The 21,404-nt window shown below is 41.6% G+C and overlaps 3 protein-coding genes across 3 annotated transcripts in view; 2 read left to right on the forward strand and 1 right to left on the reverse strand.

The window, feature by feature from the left end:
• Positions 1-131: 131 nt before the first annotated feature.
• On the reverse strand, positions 132-2,138 carry ccdc59 (coiled-coil domain containing 59). The gene is made up of 4 exons (XM_041030611.1): positions 1,954-2,138; positions 1,219-1,579; positions 744-852; positions 132-595 (listed from the first exon to the last, which is right to left on the reverse strand). Exons 1-4 carry the CDS (start codon positions 2,099-2,101, stop codon positions 431-433), a joined length of 783 nt encoding a protein of 260 aa, XP_040886545.1. The 5' UTR covers positions 2,102-2,138; the 3' UTR covers positions 132-430.
• Positions 2,139-2,428: 290 nt separating this feature from the next.
• Positions 2,429-14,425, forward strand: mettl25 (methyltransferase like 25). The gene is made up of 13 exons (XM_041029704.1): positions 2,429-2,710; positions 3,414-3,596; positions 3,812-3,918; positions 4,757-5,341; positions 5,654-5,801; positions 7,996-8,090; positions 8,387-8,416; positions 8,982-9,055; positions 10,234-10,327; positions 10,462-10,536; positions 11,113-11,184; positions 12,915-12,996; positions 13,283-14,425. The coding sequence occupies exons 1-13, from the start codon at positions 2,494-2,496 to the stop codon at positions 13,351-13,353; spliced, it is 1,833 nt and encodes a 610-aa protein (XP_040885638.1). The 5' UTR covers positions 2,429-2,493; the 3' UTR covers positions 13,354-14,425.
• Positions 14,426-16,181: 1,756 nt separating this feature from the next.
• Positions 16,182-21,404, forward strand: part of tmtc2a (transmembrane O-mannosyltransferase targeting cadherins 2a) — a 48,620-nt gene continuing 43,397 nt past the window's right edge. The window contains exons 1-2 of the mRNA XM_041030504.1: positions 16,182-16,622; positions 20,017-20,482. Of these exons, the coding sequence (XP_040886438.1) occupies positions 20,400-20,482 (83 nt within the window). The 5' untranslated portion in view covers positions 16,182-16,622; positions 20,017-20,399. The remainder of the gene's footprint in view (positions 16,623-20,016; positions 20,483-21,404) is intronic.

A 21,404-nucleotide genomic window follows, 5' to 3' on the forward strand; every position in this document is an offset into this window, starting at 1 on the left:
TTATTATTTTGTCGTGGCTGTTTACAAAAACTGGTATTCATTGCTCATTTCAAAATAATTTACAGGAAACGCAACCATTTATTGATCAATAAATGTCTTATATGAGCATGTTTTCTAATCCCTTCATATCTTACAATGCCATCTTGTGGTCTGAGCCTAAGATGGGCCACAGTATTAGGTTTTCTGGAACAAAATAATGCAAACAGAATATAACAGTAAAAGCACTGATCAAAAAACGATCAACAACCACAAGCTTTCACTCTGTGTAGAAGCAAACTGGTCTCAGATTACCACACTGCATTTAAAACACCACAGAAAAGACTGAGTGAAACCACAGTTCCGATCTACCTCATTTTAATAACATAGTCAAATATAGACAAGGTCCACTCTTTTGTTCATTCAATCCTCAGGATCAGCTGTGACTCGGGAGTCATTTTCCAGTTCCTTGAATCTTCTGAAGCAAATACTCCATCTGGAGGTTCAGATTTGGCTGTCCTTTCTTGGTCTTTTTGCTCAGCATCTGGAAAGTCTCCATCTTTTTCTGATTGTACCTCTTAATAGCTTCTTCTCTCTGCTGCTTGTTCTTCAGGTACTCCTGTAAAAGATTAAGACACATCCTGTAGTGTCAGTAGATGCCAGTCAAACATCAGACTGCAATTATATTTGGAGTCAAGTAAAACAAAATTAGTCCTATCTCTCTCATGGATACTAGTTAATAATAAATAACAGGAGAAACACCTGACCTCTTTCTTTTTTCTCCGTTTTTCTTTGAGTCTTTCAAATTCCTCTTTTGTCCTCTGGTACGACGTCTTCTTCAGCATTTTTTTCCTCATGCGGTTGCTAATTGGAAGACTGAAACAGAACATCAGAAAGGCAGTATTACTCTGTGTTCCCTAACTAGCTTGACCACTGATGGCAGAAGAACAAAATTAATAATAAAATCACACTCTAATTTAGGAAATGTTCATGTTTCCACTTTAACAGAAGGAGCTCTGAGGTTGTCAGCAGATTGCAAACACTTCTGGGGTTCTTAGGCCCTGACAAACCTCTGAGAATCATATCAAAGATGAGTTGTCATTAAAACTAAAAACTAAAACAAAACTTTGTTTTTGGGTTCTGAAACAGTTTACAGGAAAAAGTCCACACAGCATTGGAAAACAGTGTCTGAAAAAAATATTTTTTTAACTTAATGCCCAAAAAAAACAAAACGTTTTTAACCTTTCTTTCTCTGGGGTTGCAGTTGGGTCAGGCTCCGCAGTCACAGAATCTATCAGCTCAGATCCACCAGTAACCTCTGGAATTGGATCAGCGGTTTTGGTCTGTTGCGCTGCTGCATCATTTTCAGCTGTCTCTTCTCCCGTCTCCTTCCCTCTTATTCTCAGCTTACTCCTGTTCACTCTGTTCGTCCAGGCCTCCTGTTTCAGTTTCTCTGCCTCAGCCATGTATAGATGCCTGAGATGTTCTGGATACTCCTCCTTGTACAGTGCATTGGACTCAGGGTTCTTCCTCTTCTCCTTCCGCAACAGCTTGTTGTATTCGTGTCTGACTTTCTGCTTCCTCTTGAATGCAAACCCTTGACCTGAAGAGTAAAAATACATAGCACAATTTCAAGAGAATACTCTATTTAAACAAAATCTTTGTCATTGGGAGATTATTTATGTACCGAATTTACTAGAAAATCCAGATTTTTAGTTAAATAGGTTTTAAATCGTTTAGCTGGTAGCTAATTTTGACAAACAAAAAAGTAAAATTAAATTATGAAGTTTCTTAGTTGAGTTTGGCAACATGCACATTTAGAGGATAAATAACATAAACGTATAGATGAGCTATGCCTCACCGTTCTCTATCTTTCTGTGTAAATGCAGCTGATTTAACCAACCTCCCATTCAGTAAGTTAAGCTACTGTAACTACTTAAACAGAGAGGCTGTTGGCTGAGTCTAGAAAGAGCTCACCTTCTTTAACACTGCCCTCGAACATTTTGTGCTCCGGGATCCATTTCCTCTTCTTCTTGACACCCTGTGCGTTATCTTTTGATTTCTTCCAGTTGCCATCCTTCGCTCTAAAGTTGTTACTCTTCATTTTCTGGTCTGTCGGTGCCATCTTAGTTTAATCTTCTCAGGAAACGTGAAATGTTTACATGTGGGATTGGGCAGACGCGGTGAGATGACGTAAACATAGAGCAGACGTGAAAAATCGGTCACGGAGCAGCTAATCTTGATTTTTTTTTTTTTTTTCAATAAAATACAGAATAAAATATTTTTTCATTTTTGGACTCGATTCATTTTATCAAAGGGTGGTTCTAAATTCATGTCATGGTGGACAACTGTGCTCACCGGAAAAAAAAAAACCCCAGAACAAAACAAAAAAAAACAAAAAACAAATCAAGCCAATATAATCGAACAGTGTTTGCGACTGCTACTGTCTAGGCTTATGTTAGCAGTGGACGACTTCTTCCATGTTGCAGTCAAGTCTTCCTCAGAGAGCTGTTTAACATGATATCCTCCTCACACAGCCTCACAGAGATTCAACAACGTATAGATGAAGTCAGGCGGTTTCTGTCTATAACTCTGAGCATCGCCAACGCTCACACTGTGGAGTTTTACACTCACGACGCGTGGAAACGGTTCGTGGCTGTGCCACCAGAGGAGGTCCTGTCAGCCGTTAGCTCCGGTGGTGACCAGCAGAGGGAGCCAGAGGTCAAAGGAAAAGGTAAAGGAATTCAGTCTGGGCTCAGAAGTACAGAAGTGTATACGGTAACCCTGTGGGAACCACTCTCCAATAAGAAATCTTCTTTAAATGGTTTTGAATTATTTACTGATGCTTATACGCCATTAATTAGAACAACTTTTTGTGAAAAAGCCCCTTAGAGCGGTAAGGTTTAGTCAATTAATTGATTAATTGTTCAAAAGACTATTTCGATAATTTAATAATCAATTAATTGTCTCAGTCAACATTTTCAGACACTTTACACTGGACCACATTTTCCACCTCAAGCCAAGTGAATGGTTTGATTTCATCTAAACTTATGAGAATACAAAGTCAGCAGTTTTCTCAGGAACTCATTTTCAGTAGAAAGCGGCTCCAGTGAAAACACATTTACAGTGAGGTCTGTGGATTATTCAGCTGTAACCAGAAAATTGTTTCTGGAAAGTGGCGTTGCTGTTAAATCTTTAAAATGTAATTTTTCAATGCTGAAAGCACAACAAATGAAAGTGCATTCACCTCCTTTGTATTGGATATTAAATAAACCCTTTAAGTGGTTTCATTTCTTGCACAAACATCTTCAAAATTTGTAGGGATGTTTGACGCTTTAGTATCTACTATACAGGCAGAGATAAATACAAAATTCTACTAAGCTGCACTAAGTTTTGTCTGAGCTTTCTAATATTTCTATGCCTGTCTCCTCAAACAGAGCAGTCCAGGACCACATTTGGGTTTTGCAGTGATACAAAGCGGCTGGTTGATACCCATGAACTTTTGCAGGCAGCCAAGGCCCACTCACTTCCAGGCCTTGGAGTCTGCTGGAGCAGGGATGAGCTACTGCAGGCCCTCAGAGAGAACAGGTCTGAGGCTGGCGCTCCACCAGCAGACATAGGTAGGGAAGACTGTAAGAACACAATGATTCATGCTGAGAATAGGAAACCAGTCAAGGATTGTCCAGGATTGTCCAGGAATGTCCAGTTCAAAGTACGACTATAACTTGGTTGCTGTCATAGTTTTGATCTGGGGTTTGTTTAAAGGAACAGTGCAGGTAAATATGTTATATTTTCAAAAGCATCTTCACTTTTCTGTGTGTTCTGTTTAACCCAGGTGTTGAGCTGGAGCCAGATGAGTTTATGAACGCTAAGAAATCTCATGAGGTCCAGTCCATGTCAGAGGTGGTGGCCTTTTTGGCCCAGCACTGTGGAGTCAAACAGGTAGAGTAAAAAGTTGGTATGAATTCCTCAAAGGCTTGGTGAGACTTGATAGAACTATAAATGACAGAAAGTTTTGTCTAAGTACTAGGGCTGAACGATTGATCCTTTTCTGGGTCGAAATTGCGATTTCAGACAACACGATCATGTGATCGCCAGTTTTTTTTTGCAGTGCTTCTGACTGACCCAGGATCTGCTGGGTCAACTATTTTACACACAGGCTACATGCCGTCTCCCTACCTGCCGAGCTCACCAATCAGAAGCGGCATGCTGCACGTGGACAGGTCACGGTGAGGTAACCAATTAGTGTAACCTGCTGCAGCTGCTCCCTCATTTCTGAAACGGCTTCAGCTGGACCAGAAGCGGAGTAACTGGGTTTAATCCCCAAGAAAAACAGCACGTCGGTTATTTGGGAGTATTTCGGGTTTGAGGCTGCAGACGTGCACCAGAAACAGGTACTGTGCAAAACCTGTCGCGCTAAAGTTCAAACATCAAGCGGAAACACAACCAATTTAAATCACCACAGACATTTGCATGACGAAAAATTTCGGTGAAAAGTCAAGCGAAAAATGATTCTCAGGCCCGTAGCAGCAAACAGACTACAATTACAGCGTTTGCCAGCGTAACTCCGTATGAAAAGAGCAGCCGAAGACACCGGGAGATAAGGCTGTTGGCCAAGATCATTTGGTAATTGTTGAATTTTGTTTTTCCTTATCATTACTTATTTAACATTCTTTTTTTCCAGTATCTGCCAGAAAAATCACAATTAGAATCGTTCAGCCCTACTTAGTACCCTGATTTTGGATTTGATTTTTACTTCTAACTTTTCTCTCCCACCCAGGTGATAGATGTGGGCTCAGGTAAAGGCTACCTGAGTTCTTTCCTGTCTCTGCAGAATGGTCTCCAGGTCTACGGCATCGACTCCTCCAGCACGAACACCCATGGAGCCCAGGAAAGGAACAGGAAGCTGAAGAAGTTCTCCAGGGCGTACCAGAAATACTCCAAGGCGGTAAGGGCACAAGGAGAGGCCACACATTCACCTCAGGAGGAGTTAGTAGAAATAAAGTCTGGGCCAAATGGAGACAGTGATGTCTTATGTGGTGCTGGAGAAGGACTTATGTCCCAGGAGGAAGAGAAAGTGTTAACCACATTATCAGATGTCAGCCCTGCAGCTGAAAGACCTTCAGGGCCAAATCCAGAAACCGAGGAGCCCTTCTTTAGTGCTTTATCAGTGGATTTGATACAGACTGCATCCCCAAGAATTCCCCCCAGCCAGCTAAGCACCGAGGAGAGGGAGCGGAGGAAGAGGGAGAACCTGGAGAGGAAAGCTCTGAACAGAACTGACGGCAGCAGCACCGTGTTTTCACCCCTCACGTCTTACGTTACTGCAGAAACGGAGCTCAGAGAGCTCATCAACGAGTTAGAGGTGAGCAGATCCCCAGTCAAAAAAAGCCAAAAGTAAATGTTGAAAACTGATTTACTGCATGTCGGGTGGTGGTGCAGATAGGAGGCCAGTCGTATTGTAGTGAAGCACGATTCCCACAGCAGCTCCTAAAATTACAAGTCTGTCACAGCGGCTGGAGTTTGCATTACTGGGGCGAGTGTGGGATGTAACTGCGGTGCCAAAAGTGCGGGGCGTCATCATCAATAAATATTACCATTGATTTCCAACCCCTCCCCTCCTCCTCCTCCTCCTCCTTCTCTTCTGTTTTCTCCTTTCTCTGTGTGCTTTCTCCAGGATGCGGTCATGGTCGGTCTGCACACGTGCGGCGACTTGGCTCCCAGCACCCTGAGGATGTTTGTGGCCAAACCAGAGCTGGCTGCAGTCTGCAGCGTGGGCTGCTGCTATCACCTGCTGTCTGAGGAGTTTTACCCAGCCGAACAGGGTAAACACACACACACACACACACACTGATAGTGACACACTCAGATACAGATCACACCCAGGGGCAGATTAATGTTTGTGTCTGTGTCTCTGTGGTTTCTTTTTAAAGCTGTGACAGTGCAGTCTTCTAACGCACACTGCTTTTTTTTTTTTTTTTTTTTTTTGAGAACATATGGTTTCTGTTCTACACACAGAGTCTCACAATCTTTCTATTTCTATCTCTCTCGTTTTTCACTCACACACTGGCACAGTCCCACCTCAGTGACCTGCAGCGTCCACTTTATCACTTTGTTCCAATCTAAGATGCAATATCATCTTCCCACATTCACACTTAAATTCATATTTTATAGTAAACAAGTCAGATGTTCCGCTGAAAGTCCGGCCAAGTTACCCTTCTGGAGACTGAGTTGAGTTGAGAAACCCACTGTTAGAGCCATTAGAGTGGATTTATGGATTTAGGATGGCTGTGTAAAGCCGCTGAAAATGAGATTTTTTTTTTGACCTTTTAATTTAGATGAGAATCAGTTGGAAGGGATTGATTCCGCAACTAGTGTGTAGTATTTCATCTTCACTGTTATTTAGTCAGCCTTGACTTCCACTCTGAGGAGGCCGTCCGCCGTCCTCTGTTGCTGCCTCAACTTGACGGTTAGTCCAGTTGCCAAAATGCAGGATAATGGACTGATATCATCCCTGTTTCATACTCCTTCACTCCAGAGTTTATGAGGTATGAAATAGTCTACATGTGTCCTCGTGCTGTGACTGTAGCCTCTGCGCATCTACAAGAAAGGGCTCTCGCTAAAGTCGATACAGTATCGCGTCATCTCTTGTTAACAGCGTGACCTTCGACCCTTGCGTCATCAGGGCCGTTGTAGCCTCGGCCAAGAGCGGAAAAATCATATCATGACAGCTGATTGGAAACACTCCTTTGCATGCTTGTTTCTCAAACTTTAGCTTGATCTTTTAAAAAAAGTGAACAAAGGCATTGACTCACACACGCATACACACTTTCTCTCCCCTGTTGGCCTTACAGTACAGTCTGGGATAGTGGCCAGCTCCTGTGGTGGTCTACCCTAGAAAGGAGCTATAGAAGGCAGTTATACATTTATGTGATCTGCTCATTTAGGAATTAAGCAATTCCACAAATGCATCATTCATTTCTTGTACATTATGTGAAATTATCCAGTCTCATGTTATTTACTCTCAAGGAAAAAACAGCTTCTCAGAGATGAGCATATTTATGCGTCTGAGATCTGGAGCCGCTGTGTTTTCAAGTGCATGCGTCCATTTCCACGCAAGGATATCAGAAATATTTGTCTTTCTGAATAGCAGTGCATTTACATGGCCACTTCAGATGTGATCTCTGTGGTGAACATGAGGTTAGTTACTATAAACAGCTCTGTGTACACACTGTAATCTACCCGTCAGACTGAGGAAAGGCTTGTCCACTTCAGTTGCCTCCGAGGGCCTGTGTCAGCAAGCCATGTGGCGGGCAGAGGGGAACCTAACCTGACTGTTAACGTGTTAGCGTGTCAAGAGCAGAATGCGAGAGCCTGCCCGCCCCCAGCTTCACATTATTATTAGTGCTTCCTTTGTACCCCTCTGGATTCCCTGTGCCTTGGCCTTAGTCACTGACCCTTTTAGTAATGACATGAAAAGGATGGCAGGCTGTCAAGTAGTCACACTCAGTACCCTCCCAATGGGAATCTGTGTGTGTTTGTGCGTGCAGAGAACAGCTAGGGTTAGAAATATGTGGTTAATGTTGCTGTTTTTTCTCACAACAGCAATCAGAGGTCAATAGACTGACTTTTTAAGGCAAGATATTTAGGAGGGAGGAATTTACTCTTATGAAGCGGGACAACAGCTTGCCAGGCTCTGTCCAGTCTCCTACCTCCTACCAGAGACTTATTGACCTTCTCATCCAACAGTCTCATGTCACAATTCCTTTAAGCTGACACTGAACACTCAAACGGCAAGTAAATTATTTGAATAGTCATCCAAGTTAATTCAGTCAAGTTTAGATGATCAAAGAAGAAGAACAGGTGGAATACTTTATTCATGTCTTCATAAATGAAAACTCATTTACTTTAAAATCATTTTAAGAAAATATTTAAAATTCATGTCCACTGATTGCAGCTGAACTGCAATCAGTCAGCCAAACTGATCAGTAAGTTTATTATCTGTGTGTTTCCTCACAGAGTGTTTGCAGGGTGTGTGTGGTTTCCCTCTGAGTCAGTACCTCCGCGACCAGTCCTGGTTCTGCGGCAGAAACGCCAGGATGTCTGCATGTTTGGTAAGTTTGGGAGACACCACAAAAAAATGTGCACAGCAGCACTTTTCTCACATTAACACATGATATTTAGACAGTGATGGCTGTTGTGAATGATGAGTCAGTAACAAAGGGCTCTAATGAACTGACTGTAAACAGTCCTTTGATTTACTCTAGGTTATAAGAAAGGCATGAATTTTTGTAATGAGTTTTTCAAAAGTGTCGGGGTGGTTTTTACCTTTGCAGCTACAGCTCAGTTTTTCCTCATGTTAATGCTTTGCTGTTTTTTTTTCTATTAAAAAAAAAAAAAAAAAAAACAGGCACTCGAGAGAGTTTCACTTGGCCAAGGGGTAAGTGAGGCATGTGTACTCTGTCTAATCAATATCATAACTAAGAGTCATCACTGCACAAGAATGGGAGTTAAATGTCTTTCTCTAGACTTACATTACTTTGCACCCATCAAAACAAATCCATCAAATTCTTTCAAGCCACAAACATGGGTGTTCACAATCACTCAAGACTGTATTATCTCCAACACACATCTCCTGCATGCATTCAAACTATCAGGCCATTAATTCTGCTATTGTTTCAAGTCTGTGATTGACTACAGTGTATTTATTTGAAATGTAGAGCGCAGAGCTCCGAGCCAAAGCTGATACACGATACCAGCAGCCATTAATATGGAATGTTTATAAATATTAATGCAATCACTGCAAGATTGATTACTTTTTTTGGAAGTAGGGTCTGAATCCAAAAACAGGCTTGATTGCTTGCTTGTGTTGCATCAGGCTTGGAGAGTGTCAGAAGTATTCATCAAGCACTCGTGCACATGCTGGAGGAGTCACAAACTTTGAAGGTGAAAAATACAATAAACTGCATTATGTTGAATCAAGTCACCTTTGACCTTTTCTGTAGATTCAGATGGAGTCTCTGTTCTACCGCGCAGTTCTTCATGTTATTCTGAGGGACCACTACAGCTCCTATAAAAGGTAATACAGAGGAATCAACATCTGGAGTTACTTAAGTATGCGAAATTATGGACCAGAGTGTCCGGCACATTCAGTTATTCATGATATTTTGCTCCATCATTGTGTATTGAAAATGTGCGTATACAGTAACAAGTGTCTGGTGTGGGAATGAGGTAGAACAGACACTTCAGCGGGAATTCAAAGGGTGAAATCTCACTCAGTGTTTGTTTTCTTTGTTCTGAACCAGAAAAGAAAATTTTTGTTTCTGGTTTATTTGGGTTAGAAATGAACCGAGACCTGCAACAAAAGTTATATGTACTCAGTAGTAGACCAGGTTTTGGTAACTTGCCAAGACCAAGCTAATGCACTATAGTGCTGAAATAATTCTCAGTCGGGGTTCTGGGATTTGAACTGTTGGACACAGCAAACAATCAGTTTGGAGATGATAGCTTGGCCTCTGGGAACCTCATTAAACATTTATCACTGTTTTCTGATATTTTATAGACAAAACTGTTAATACAAAAAAAAAATAATAATCATCAGTTACAGCTCTAAGGGCTTGGCTTTGCTCTTTATTAACCTTTCCTGCTCATGCAGTGCAAATAAAGAACATGAAGAAAAGGCAGAGTATGTGAGCATCAGTCAGGCTACAGTTTGGCCTTGGTTCACTTTTGCTATGCAATGCTTTCCAAACATGAGCAACTGCTGGCTCTCTAAAGTCAAAGCCTCCTGGTTTATACCCATAAAACCTTTGGTTCTGGGCTCTCTTGCTGTTGTTATTTTGCATTTCTAATGACTGAGAATTTTCAGACATTTGGGTCCAGATCTTTGGTGGAGGATGGTCACTGCTGTCTTCTGCCTAACGAATGTTAAAAATAAATGGTACAGATTTCAGTTAGTTCGAATCAGATGTGCGCACAGGCATGATCAAAGATTCCTGTAAGACAGTGAGCATCGCCTGGTCGCCACTGCTCTGTGACCTTCAGTTTAATGACCAACATCGGATCAGGATCGAATAACCATTAGTTTTCTCCAAACAGCACCTATTCATCACTGTTCAGTCCTTTAGAAGTTTTTAACAGTTTGATTGCTAAGGCTTGATTTAGGAAAAAAAAAAAACAGACAAGACTAAAGGAGCAGAAATTAGATGTTCAGGGACTGAGAAGTTTTGTGTGAATGTATATGTGTTTGTTCCACAGTGAAAAGCGAGTTGGAAATGTCTACTCCAAGGCTAAATCGTTCGTGGACTACGTTCGGCGAGCCCTACGCAGACTGGAACTGGATGAATCAAAGGTCAGAGCCAGAATATTAGAGTCACCTTATAGAAACAAACTGTTGGACATTCACTGAAAAATGCTAATTATTTCAATATGATGAGAAGGAAAGTGCTTCCTCGACTACAACAACTCATTTCTCTTTTTCCTCAGCTTTCTGACGACAACATCCAGAATTACTATGACACATACAGACCACGAATGAGTGAGATGCATGCCTTTAACATGGTGAGTCCTTTCTTTTTCTCAGAAAACAATTACAGAGAAACAGCCAGACTTTACAGCTTCTTTGTATTAAATCCATGTCCTATACTTTATACAACTTTACACCACAGCAACCTGTTTCTACTCTGCTTCGTGTAGAACATTTTTATTCCTCTGAAATGAGATGTATAATGCTAATAAATTGCAGGCCGCTAAGTGAGATCATTGGAGTCTGTGGGGAAGCCATACAGGAATGATTTTACAGAACGGGAAGAAAACCAGCCTCTGCTTTCAGCTGAGGCCACTAATTGTGGTGTCAACCAGCATACCAATTTCCCTTCAAGACATAAAGCAGTAAAATGGTTTTTCGGGATCGCCCACCAGTTATTGAGAAGACACTAGTCATGGTGGGTTTTTGAGTACCACCAAAAACCCACCAGTCTTGGTATTGTGAGTATCCTAAAAGGGACAATTTATAAGAAGAGTGCTGTTTTGTGTCTGTAAAAAAATACTGATGTGAAATGAATGAATATTTATTATATATATTCATTTAGATTAATGAATCTTTTGTCTCTCATGTGCTCGGTTTTTTTTGTGTAGTTGAAGGTGACCCTGGCTCCCTGTATTGAAGGTCTGATTCTCCTGGATCGCCTGTGCTATCTGAAAGAACAGGTAAAATCATTTCAGTCATCAGAGTGTTCCTACTGAATACTAAATAGGGATAAATCCAAGAGGGGACTGAGGATGTGGAGGGAGTTAAATTGCTGGGGAAAAAACCTAAAAAAACAAAACAAAACCTATTTATAGCAAATATAATAAGAATAAAAGTGATTAAATCTAAAAGCTTGTTTGCTTACTTTTACTAAAGTTAAGCAACTGACCTATTAGTGGAAAAACCTCAAAGAAATGTATGATTTTCATTTTTTTATATCAATCATCAATCATTTAAAAAAGTAAAATACATTTTCCAAACTTTTATCATTACTTTTAAGATGCTGTAATCAAAAACACTCTGAAATGAAAAGACATTTAACACAGAAAAAAACATGAAAACTACAAAAACAACTTATGCTGAGTATCAAAAAAAAAAAACCAAACTGTACTGACACTGAGTGGGTGTTGTCGTAACCCACAGTGAGATTGTCCAACAGCCATATGGCACACAGGACTCACTTATTCTCCATTTTCAGCTGGACTCATCATCGTGATTTGATTGTACAGCTTGTTGCCTGGGATTTGAAATTTGCATCTCAGATGATGAAAGTCATCTTTTTTTTTTTTTTTTTTTTTTTTGACTCCGATTACTGACAATAATATAGGTGTCAGCTAAATTAAAGCCAGCCTGCTGTTTAACATCTGATGCTTCTGCAGCCAAACAAAACATGCTAATCGCTGGTCTGAGTCCTTGTGATGAGATACGTACGAGCCGATGGCTTTGAAGTTCTAATTACATGTGAGATTGTGTGTCAGATGGACGGCCTTAATAGAGTCATGTAATCAAAGTATATATGACGTTGAGAGCGCTGGCCATCTTTGAGAGATCTCCCTCGAGGAGCAGTAAGGGAGGAATTAGAGGAGGTCATGGATGTATGTGAATGTGATCCATGTGATGATAAAGTGTGCCGAAGCATGTTCAGCCTTAAAGGAGGATATGAACGCACACAGATCAGGTTGTTTAAGTGCAAAACTGCAAAACTAATGACATCCCCATTGGCCTCAGCTGTGCTTTGTGTCGAGCCTTTGATTTGTAATTTGGAGTTAGAGATATAATCTCTCACAGCGAGGAAATCTCCCACTTGATTAACAGAACTACATTAGTATCAACAACATGGGTGCCAATATGGCTGCAAGGCCTCCATCACTGGCAGTTACATCTAAATAAAATTTCATATTAACTCTAATACAATCAAATTCATTTACATGCAGCCATGCACTGTTTGTATCTGGTTTCACTTTAGGAATCCCTCCAAATATGTAACACAACATAAGTAGCTGGTGTGATGACAAGCCCAGCAGTTGGGTAACTGTCTCGGAATAATGCATGAACACTCCCAATCAGAATAACAGGGTTTCCGATCCTTCCCATTATTTTTGACATTGTATGAACGCAGCTAGAACCTCACAGAGTCAGTAGCGTGGCTGTAGGTCTACAACTACACATCTAGCCATCAAGGAGGACAAACATGAACAGGAGTCCACCTAACACAATATTTGTACAGATGTTTCTTCTCCGGGGATTAAATCGAGAAATCTTTAATAGCAAGAACATCATACAGCGAAGGGTGCCAAGGGTCATAAAGCCAAACTGGGAGGAGAAGCAAGATTTTTATGTCCATGTGTTTTTTATTCAGTTCCGTTGCGTCTTATTGTTTGGTGTGTGTGTCTCTCTCTGTGTGTCGCAGGAGAACGTATCAGCCTCTGCTCTGGTGCAGCTCTTCGATCCCCTGCTGTCACCGAGATGTTACGCTGTCGTCGGACTGAAGAGTAATGGAAACAGAATTACAAGCTGATGAACTTATACATATGCACACAATTGTATTACATTGATGGAGGCAGTTATGATTATACATGATCGCCAATTATACTTTAAAAGCGATTGTCATATGTGTGCATTATCTCCTGCCTGTTTTAATCATATGTATGATTTCATCTAAATTGTGTAATTTATTTATGCAGCCTCTGTATCACTTTCAGCAACATCTTGTTTCGTTTTATATGTGCTTTACTGTTTTTGACGAAAAACAAATCTTAACTAGAGACCATCTTGCAGTGGGACCAGACCAGTGGCGATGCCAGCTCAGTGTTTATGGTGGAATGGAACACACAACAGGAGAGAAGTGAGTTTGTTGAAACAGGTGAACTGTGCAAGATTTATTCAATATGCCTTACTGTGTGATCCCACCACAAGATGGCCTGTAGTTTTAGCTCATGTCTGAGAGCAGATGGGAATGATTGAATCTGGGATACAGTGATGTGCGACTTACCGACTTAAACCACCTCTGTTGTAGTTGCTGATACAGTAGGTGTCTCCAGGACCACATTGTGCCATGATGACACTTCTCTCTCACACACACGCACACACATACATACACACACGCACGCACACATAGTCACTAGGTGAAAACAATACCGGCCATGCTGTCGCAGCTGGTAAATATTTTTTCGGTGCTCAGGCCTTGACTTTGTGCTCTTCTCAGAGCTCAGCTCATGAAAACACATGCTTAAAACACCTGGAAAAACTGTCAGTTGTGTTTGATTGAATTATATCCATCTCTGCCTTTTGTCTTTATGTTTGAGTGACCCTTGAGAAAACACTTCTTTTTAAGAACCATCCAGGGAGTCAGGGGCATTGTGGGATTTAGGGAGACTTGGATCACCTCTGTTGACAGGTCTGGAAAGTCCATTTCAAACCAGAGGCAGCAGAAGGCGCCCTTTTTAATCTTTACGTCTGTTTGGCTCTGTCCTTGGTCATTTAATAAATCATGTTCTTTTTACATGCTTGAAAACAAAGGTTAGAGTTTTGAGTGCGTACATTAGTTATGGTTGTGAGAATTACACTAAAACAACAGACAGACAATGTAAGGTGGTAAATGGAGCATTTCAGGGACCAATAGCATTAAATTATGTTTCAGCAGCGATGGGCTAGGTTGGTACTTCTGCAGCTGTCACAGGGGTATGTGGAAAGACCATCTAATTTAAAAATAATGAAACAGTTGAAACCAATTAGATATATATAGTTGAAATAGATCCCTTGCTAAACTAAAAGATAAATTATAGCCAGATGTATCTATCTAAAGGAGAAATGTTAGGTAAAAGTAGTTGGTAAATGGTTGAAATGGTATGAGTGCAAACTTTATTCTGTTATAGTCAGTAATGGACATGGCAGCTGTGCATGTTAAGAGTTTTAATTTAAACTTTTAACTGTTTTAACTTATCTCCCTGATTTCTATTATTTGTTACTGTAGCTGCAGCAGCTTGTACATCTGTTGGCCATCCATAGATCAGTCTGTTGCCTTGGTGAAACAGCGTCCCAGCATTTTATTTTTGATCTTGGTAAAGATAGATGGCGATGCTGTCTCCTGTGTCTGGACCATGTTTGGATCCAGCACAGTGTTTTGCGCTGACAGCTTGCTGTAGTGGCCAAACCGGACTGACACAAGTGCAACCAATTCAAGATGTGAATGCAGCATGTTTTTGGATATAAATGTTGTTGGGTTTTGTTGAGGGTGAGTGAGTCACGTCCTGTCGACCTGTCCTGTTCCTGATGCTTGCACGCATGTTTGTACATATATATATATATAAAAACAGACATCCTGGCACAGTCTCTTTCATGTGCCCGCACAGGACAAGAAAAATGACACAATAAAGCACCTACTTTAGGCACACACAAACAAACGTGCCAACTCAGATTCAGACTCAGGAAAGAAATCAGCAAAGGCTATCCAGGCAGTGCGGTGGGTAAACTACAATTTCCTGACTTTACACTTAAGAGAAGACAGGAAGAAGGTTTGCAGGATGTGATGAAGGCTGGGAGACAGAAATAGCGTGGGGAATCATGCAAGGCAATCACACCTCAGATGACTTTTCATTACAAGGTAGGAATGAGACCAAGCGGAGGGGAAGTGAGTCAAACACACAGGCCCTTAGCTGTGATCGCCGTTTCTCACGGTGGTGTTTGGACATGATACAAGTTCCTACCCTTCAAGGTCCCTCTGACTTCACAAACAGGAAGGGAGCTACATTTGCATTTTGTAGACTTCATCTAATAATGTTTACATAACTAGTTCAGTGCTGGTGAATGTTATGTGTTGGTCTGAAAGGATGCCCTTTCTTGCGAGTGGGGAAACTGACTCTCAGTCAATGAACCCAAAGTAATCAAAGGGTAAAATTTAGAAAGGAAGTGGCAGGCTTTCTCAAGCATCAACGCAGCTTGAAAAGGAGCAGAAGACAGACGTGGGGCTAGTCTAAGTGATCATTTGTTAAATGTCAGGAGGCACGGCGGTGAAAAAGCCTTTGAAAGGTCTCTCACTGCATCACATTCACACGCTCTACAAATCCACCTTTACTTCTAAATCCACTCCCATACACACTATCTTTGTGTCTTTTATCTGAACAGAAGCATCGTGTTGTCCTGATTTAACTGTCGCAAGCACAAACTGGGATTTTTTGTTTGGGTGGGGGTGCTGGGCAGACAGCCATGAGAGAGAAGGGTGCCCTGTCTGCCGTCATCATGCCAGCGAACAGTCTATACTTCTCTGCCAGATGCCCCGCTCGTGTGAAAGAGGGGATTTGGCTGGACGTCGCACTGGGCACACACTGCTTGTTTTAGATTAAAATCGCTGTTATCAGCTCGAGTCACTGTAGATTTATTCTCAGAAGAGGCACGTGGACCAAAATGTTTTTCACACCTGTCAGAGCAGGAAGTGTAAACACGTATGTCGAGCCATGTAAATGTTTGACTCTGAGCCTCAAACCGTGTCGCCTGTTGAAACACTTGACTGAGAATGGACAACTGCTGTTTTCAATGTGAAACACCACCGTGTAATCTCAATAACAAGACTTGTCCCTCACATTCATATTTTCCATTAATCTTGGCCGTTCTGTTGTAATGTTATCCAGATTAATATCAAATTAGATCAATCGAAAACATCTGCCAAGTTATAGGAAACAGCCACAGAAAACTGGAGACGTTGCCATGTGTGGCTCATAGAAAGTACTGCTCCAGCCTCTAATGTAATCGGAAAACAAATGTCATGCTTTATCTCTCTCTATATTATATTATCAAGCACCAGGCTACTTTGGCTTGGTCGTTAAACTGACATGGTTTGAAAGTTACCTAAATTTGATAACCTGTTTGAAGAATATAAACCCACAATATGTAAATATCTTCAGTGAGCTGTGATTAAAGGGTCATTGAACCTTGTACAATCCCAACACGCTGCAAAACACATTTCCTGTCATGTTATGTACAGAATGTTGGTACAAACTGCTCCGTTTAATGGATGTGACGGAGGGAGACTGAAGTGGAACACTACTTAGATTATGAATTTATATAAAGTTTTCTTGTCATGTAGAATAAGCCACTCGCTGTTTCTAAATACTTTCCTGAGGTAAGAAAATGCTTTGAGTTGTATAAAATGGATTTATTTTACAGTAGCCTTGTTGGTAGGAAATGTATAGTTTCAGTAGAAAAGCCTCTGAGGTAATTTAAACAATCAAGTTTACCATCTCTCTGCATCTGTTCTCATCCCTACAGGGCAAATTCAGACTCCTAAACACAACAAATTTGTTATATGTACTGATGCGGGATCGTGAGCTGCTGCACTTAATGGCTGAAGCATCCAAGCGTTTTGATTTGTATCTCATATGGTGTTTTATTTTATCTCTTTATGTTTTATTTAATTTTCCCAAGCTGCTTCCTGCTGTTTTCTTTGCTGAAACAATACACTCCGCAGACCTTTTTAACCGCTATTCAGGCCATTTTATAGTGCTGCATTAGTGTGGTTTAGCAGTAAACGTAAAATAACAAACACTCATTAACTTTTCCATCTTAACACAGTGCCAAAGAATTATTAAGAGAGTCACTCTTTTTCCAGACAGAGTTATATTTCTGACCTTCCTGGGCAGAATTAGGAGGTGACACCCTTGCGGGTGTTCCACAAATCAGGGTGGATTTGATTTGGCTCCCGATTTTAGGTTGTTGAGCATCAACATTGATATTAATACCATCAGTATGCTATTTATGTGAAGGCGGGGCCCTGGCCTGGTCCTTCCAGCTGTGATTATCTGTTTCCTGTGTGATTTTTATCTGCTGGGGTGAAGAAGCAGTGTTTCCGGAGTAAATAGCACAGGGAAATTACCATTGCTCACTTTGTATGGCTTAAAAGGCAGAGGAAATCTCTTAATTACATGGTCAGTGGAGATATGCTTGGTTGTTAAAGGTTGTCCTGCTGGTAAGTTTAGCCTTTTTTCTCTTGAACTGGACATGTGAACTGGAGTGTTACTTTGTAATCTGTTTAAGAAAAATCATACCATTAAATATTTCTGCAAAACAACCAATGCACATTGATGCTTAAAGGAACAGTTCAACATTTTGGGACATGCAAAGTTAATTTTAGTGCTTTGAATCCAACACACAACCACATTACAAAACATTACAGCGTTGGAAAAACATGGCTGAAAAACACTGTGTGTAGACACAGTGTTTCAGAGAATGTTGGTACAGTTGGGACACTGGTGCAAAGGATGCAATGCAAAAAGAAACAACCAAAATACCCTTACACTTTTAGAGCTTTAGAAGTTCCGGTAGGTGGATTTTGTTGCTTTGGGCAGAGCCAGGCTACCTGTTTCCTCCTGTTTCCAGTCTTTGAGCTGAGCTGAACTGACTGGCCGCTAATACTCACTTAAAGCATGTAGGCCCACGCTGAAGGCCTCAGCAGAGAAGAGCTTGGACACATTTCAAGTGAAATATGCAAGCATTAGCTTTGATGACGGGCAAAACAAAATGTGGTTTAAGTGAGAAAACCCATGTGCTTAAAATTATAAGCTCTAAAAATGACTGTCACTTCCTAAAACAGAAGAAACCAAGTAGGAAATGAAAGAAGAAAAACACACTCATCAAATATGACAAACATTCAGACCTTGTTTTTGAAACAGTTAAAAAAAGGTCAGACTCTGCACGCATGCAGTGATTCTCGTCATCTAGTCAGAGCCCTCAACTTCCACTTTAGATGCCATATAAACTTGCATCTGTAGCCAAATAAGGATGTTTTTATTGAGGACTGTGACCTGTTTACACCTAAAGAGCACGAAGTAGATTTATTATGCTCCTCAACGCTGGGGACACAGCAGGTAATCAGTCACTTCTCCTGTAATGTGTTTGTTTTGCCCTGGGCCTGTTTATACCACAGGAATACTTCTCCTGCTTTTTCTTAGCTAATCCCTTAATCACTTGTGCTCGCTGCTGCAAGACAGAACGCCCCTTGTCCCCGTGGGACAGAGTGAGGGTGCAGTGTTCAGGCTTTGTCTTTGCCTGTGAGTATGGGTTTGGCAATTTTACAGTACAACTGACATAATCTAGCAAAAGCAACAACAACAGGGCCATATTTTGAGGATGTCTTGCAGATGAATTGTCAAAAAATGCACAGTTTCTTCTTACAACCCAAACAAAGACACTCATTTGTTATCTCTCAACACTGATGGATGCTACAGAAGAGGAAGCACCTTAGCATAAGTAAGCAGCCTGGCTTCCTAAATAGTCCAACAGGTTCCACGAGGTCACCGTCAAGTCTTTTTCAGAATCAGGGTCATGGTTACAAACAACTCTCTAACCTCGGCCTGTGATGCTTTGTCACTGTCTCACCATCGGCAGCCGATGCCCTTACGCTCTATACATCTTTCTTCAACCATCTGTTTTTCTTTCTCTGCTGCTCTGCACTGGATTTGTCCTCTTGGAGCCCCAACTGTGGGACAGGCGTTGGTCCAGCTGGTAGTCAGCGGGACCAGGCTGCGAGTTTCCAAACTGACACCCATATGCATCCTCGCCATAGGGTGAGGTACGGCAGTTCATCAATCACACCCACTCTCTGAGTTCGGCCTCTCCATGGAGACAGTGGGGGGTTGGTGTATGGCAAATGAATCAATACTTTTAATCTGGGGTTAGAATGAGATCATGTGATACCTACAGCAGCAGCAGCCTCATCTCAGCTGTTCAGCATTAAATGTAAACTGAATACCAAGCACAAACTCCTCTTTCTCCCAGATTTTTCTCAAGTTATGTGGTCTACAGTCATTTTGTGAGTAAGCTGTGGATTTATATGGAGTGATATCACAAGGTCTTACATAAGGGCCTGCTTTACAGCTCAGTGAATATAATGCCAAGAAATTATTGTCTGTGATTTACCTCTTCCTGTGGAAGGATGCTGTATTTTGTCAATTTATGAATGGATATCAATGTTTTCCAAAAATGTGCTTTTGTACACGTTGTACAAGGGAAGGAAAGGAAATTTGTACATATTATTACGTGTCTCATTTTCACACTAATTCTCTGATTAACTGTTACTCAACTAGACAAGCAGGGCTTAATTTTCTACCTGACATTGTGAAATTTGTTTTATATTATTTTGGTTGAGGTGATGACTTTTCTGAGCTTTGTTCCTCTTCCTGAACACTTCCAACATTTATTTCTATTTTATTTATTTGTCTAATTTTGAGACTTCAAATTTTAACATAAATTCAACACTGTCTACGGCACAATACAAGTCCTTGTATTTATGTTACCATAAAAACCCTAAAAGGTCACCATGCATTAATCACTGCTCACAGACATGGTGATTTTCTTTGAGGTAAATCGGTTATGTTGCTATTGGATCTAAATAAAATGTTGCCATGGTTACAGTTATAATTTTATGCCTGCCTTCCTGTTCACGATCACTCCTCAGTGTAGTTCATCAGTAAGCGTGAAAGCAGTATTACTTATTTCCATCTCTCTCCACCGTTTTCCAGTGCAGAGCCTAGTGCGCATGCCCAGCCTCCCTGAAAACCACATGCGTCTCCCCACTCTGCTTTCTCCAGTGCCAAGGCAGGGAGATGCGCACACCGAGGACACCGCAGCACAGAAATGCGCACAGCTTCGAGCCAGACCCGGCGATAGCTCCACGTCCCGACACCCCTGACCCGTCCCTCAACACAGCGGGTTAGAGGGAATATGGCAAACTTTGACACACTTTGCATGTCATGGGAAATGCCTTGCGTTGTCTGGAGAGCTGTGCTGCCGAGCGGCTGAACTGAGAGCACAATAACATAGAGACTTGAAAGACAGAGAGAGCGAAGGGGACCTGATTCCAGTCATTTCTAACCCAGTTCCTCTCCCACGCTGGTTTTGAGAGATGATCACGGAGCTGGTGTGCACCGCCGTGGCAGTGGGTCTCTATCTGAACACGCTGGACGCAGATTTCTGCTACGATGACAGGTAGGTTTCGCCCACAGAGCGCAGCAGTGCTGCTGCCAACACCATCACCATCCGCTCCTCCACTTGTCATCTCCTCTTGTTACCTCCGCACGGAAGCCGAGGGAGGGGGGCTGACGATGGGACGTTGCGCCTGCCCGCATGTTTGCATGTGCTTTTGTCCGTAGCCCGCAATAAATCACTGCTTATTTGTCGGCTGCAGTCAAAGGCACAAAGACAGGGAGGAGAAAGAGCAGTGGCATGAAAGCTGGACGGTAAAATTGTAGTAATATAACCAGAATATGCCAGCAGTGGTGTAGTCCTGCAACTTGCACTGCTCTTCTGATTATTGAGTTCGTATTTGCTTTACTCATCATTTTACGTCTTGTACCCAATATCGTCCATCAAATATTCCTTTATTTCTCCAGTATGACAAATAATCCTCTTTTTATTTAGATTATTTAGTTAAAGAATGTCCACATGGACACGCGGTTCATTTCCACACTAACTAACAGCAGAGGAGGTGAAGTTCAACACGTTGTGAACTGAGAGCAGCCGGGGTCTCGCTGCCTGCTGCGCACATCAAGTGCCTCAGATGGCCTTTGTGTTGATGAGGCACTTTTGCCTGTTATGGCAAGAGTGGCCCTGGCCTTGGGGGAATCCAGCTAATTTAAATGGAGAGTTTAATTTTACAAACAGCTGAATAACAATGTCAACACGCTGACATGCTGTGGAGGGACATTTAGAGAAAACCTCTGCTGCCCTGATGGACAGTCATGTGCTGTAGACATAAAGGAAAAGGTGGACAAAACATAACTGCTGATAGTTTTTATTTATTCTCTGCCTCACACCTACGCTTGTGAGAATAGTGGCCCTTGCTGTAAATGTTCAGTACTTGCACCACAGCTGTTCCCCTTTTTAAAAAGAGGAACTGGACAGGTAGTTC

This window comes from Toxotes jaculatrix, chromosome 22 (assembly GCF_017976425.1).
Source record: "Toxotes jaculatrix isolate fToxJac2 chromosome 22, fToxJac2.pri, whole genome shotgun sequence".
Lineage (NCBI taxonomy): Eukaryota > Metazoa > Chordata > Actinopteri > Toxotidae > Toxotes > Toxotes jaculatrix.

What these genes read in the sequence shown, in the direction of transcription:
- ccdc59 (XM_041030611.1), bottom strand. Translation starts at nt 2,101, where the DNA reads ATGGCACCGACAGACCAGAAAATGAAGAGTAACAACTTTAGAGCGAAG. An exon ending in CGAGGGCAGTGTTAAAGAAG is followed by an intron (nt 1,580 to 1,953) that starts GTGAGCTCTTTC and finishes TTTACTCTTCAG; the next exon opens with GTCAAGGGTTTGCATTCAAG. An exon ending in AACGGAGAAAAAAGAAAGAG is followed by an intron (nt 596 to 743) that starts GTCAGGTGTTTC and finishes AATCTTTTACAG; the next exon opens with GAGTACCTGAAGAACAAGCA.
- mettl25 (XM_041029704.1), top strand. Translation starts at nt 2,494, where the DNA reads ATGATATCCTCCTCACACAGCCTCACAGAGATTCAACAACGTATAGAT. An exon ending in CACTACAGCTCCTATAAAAG is followed by an intron (nt 9,056 to 10,233) that starts GTAATACAGAGG and finishes TTTGTTCCACAG; the next exon opens with TGAAAAGCGAGTTGGAAATG. An exon ending in AGATGCATGCCTTTAACATG is followed by an intron (nt 10,537 to 11,112) that starts GTGAGTCCTTTC and finishes TTTTTTGTGTAG; the next exon opens with TTGAAGGTGACCCTGGCTCC.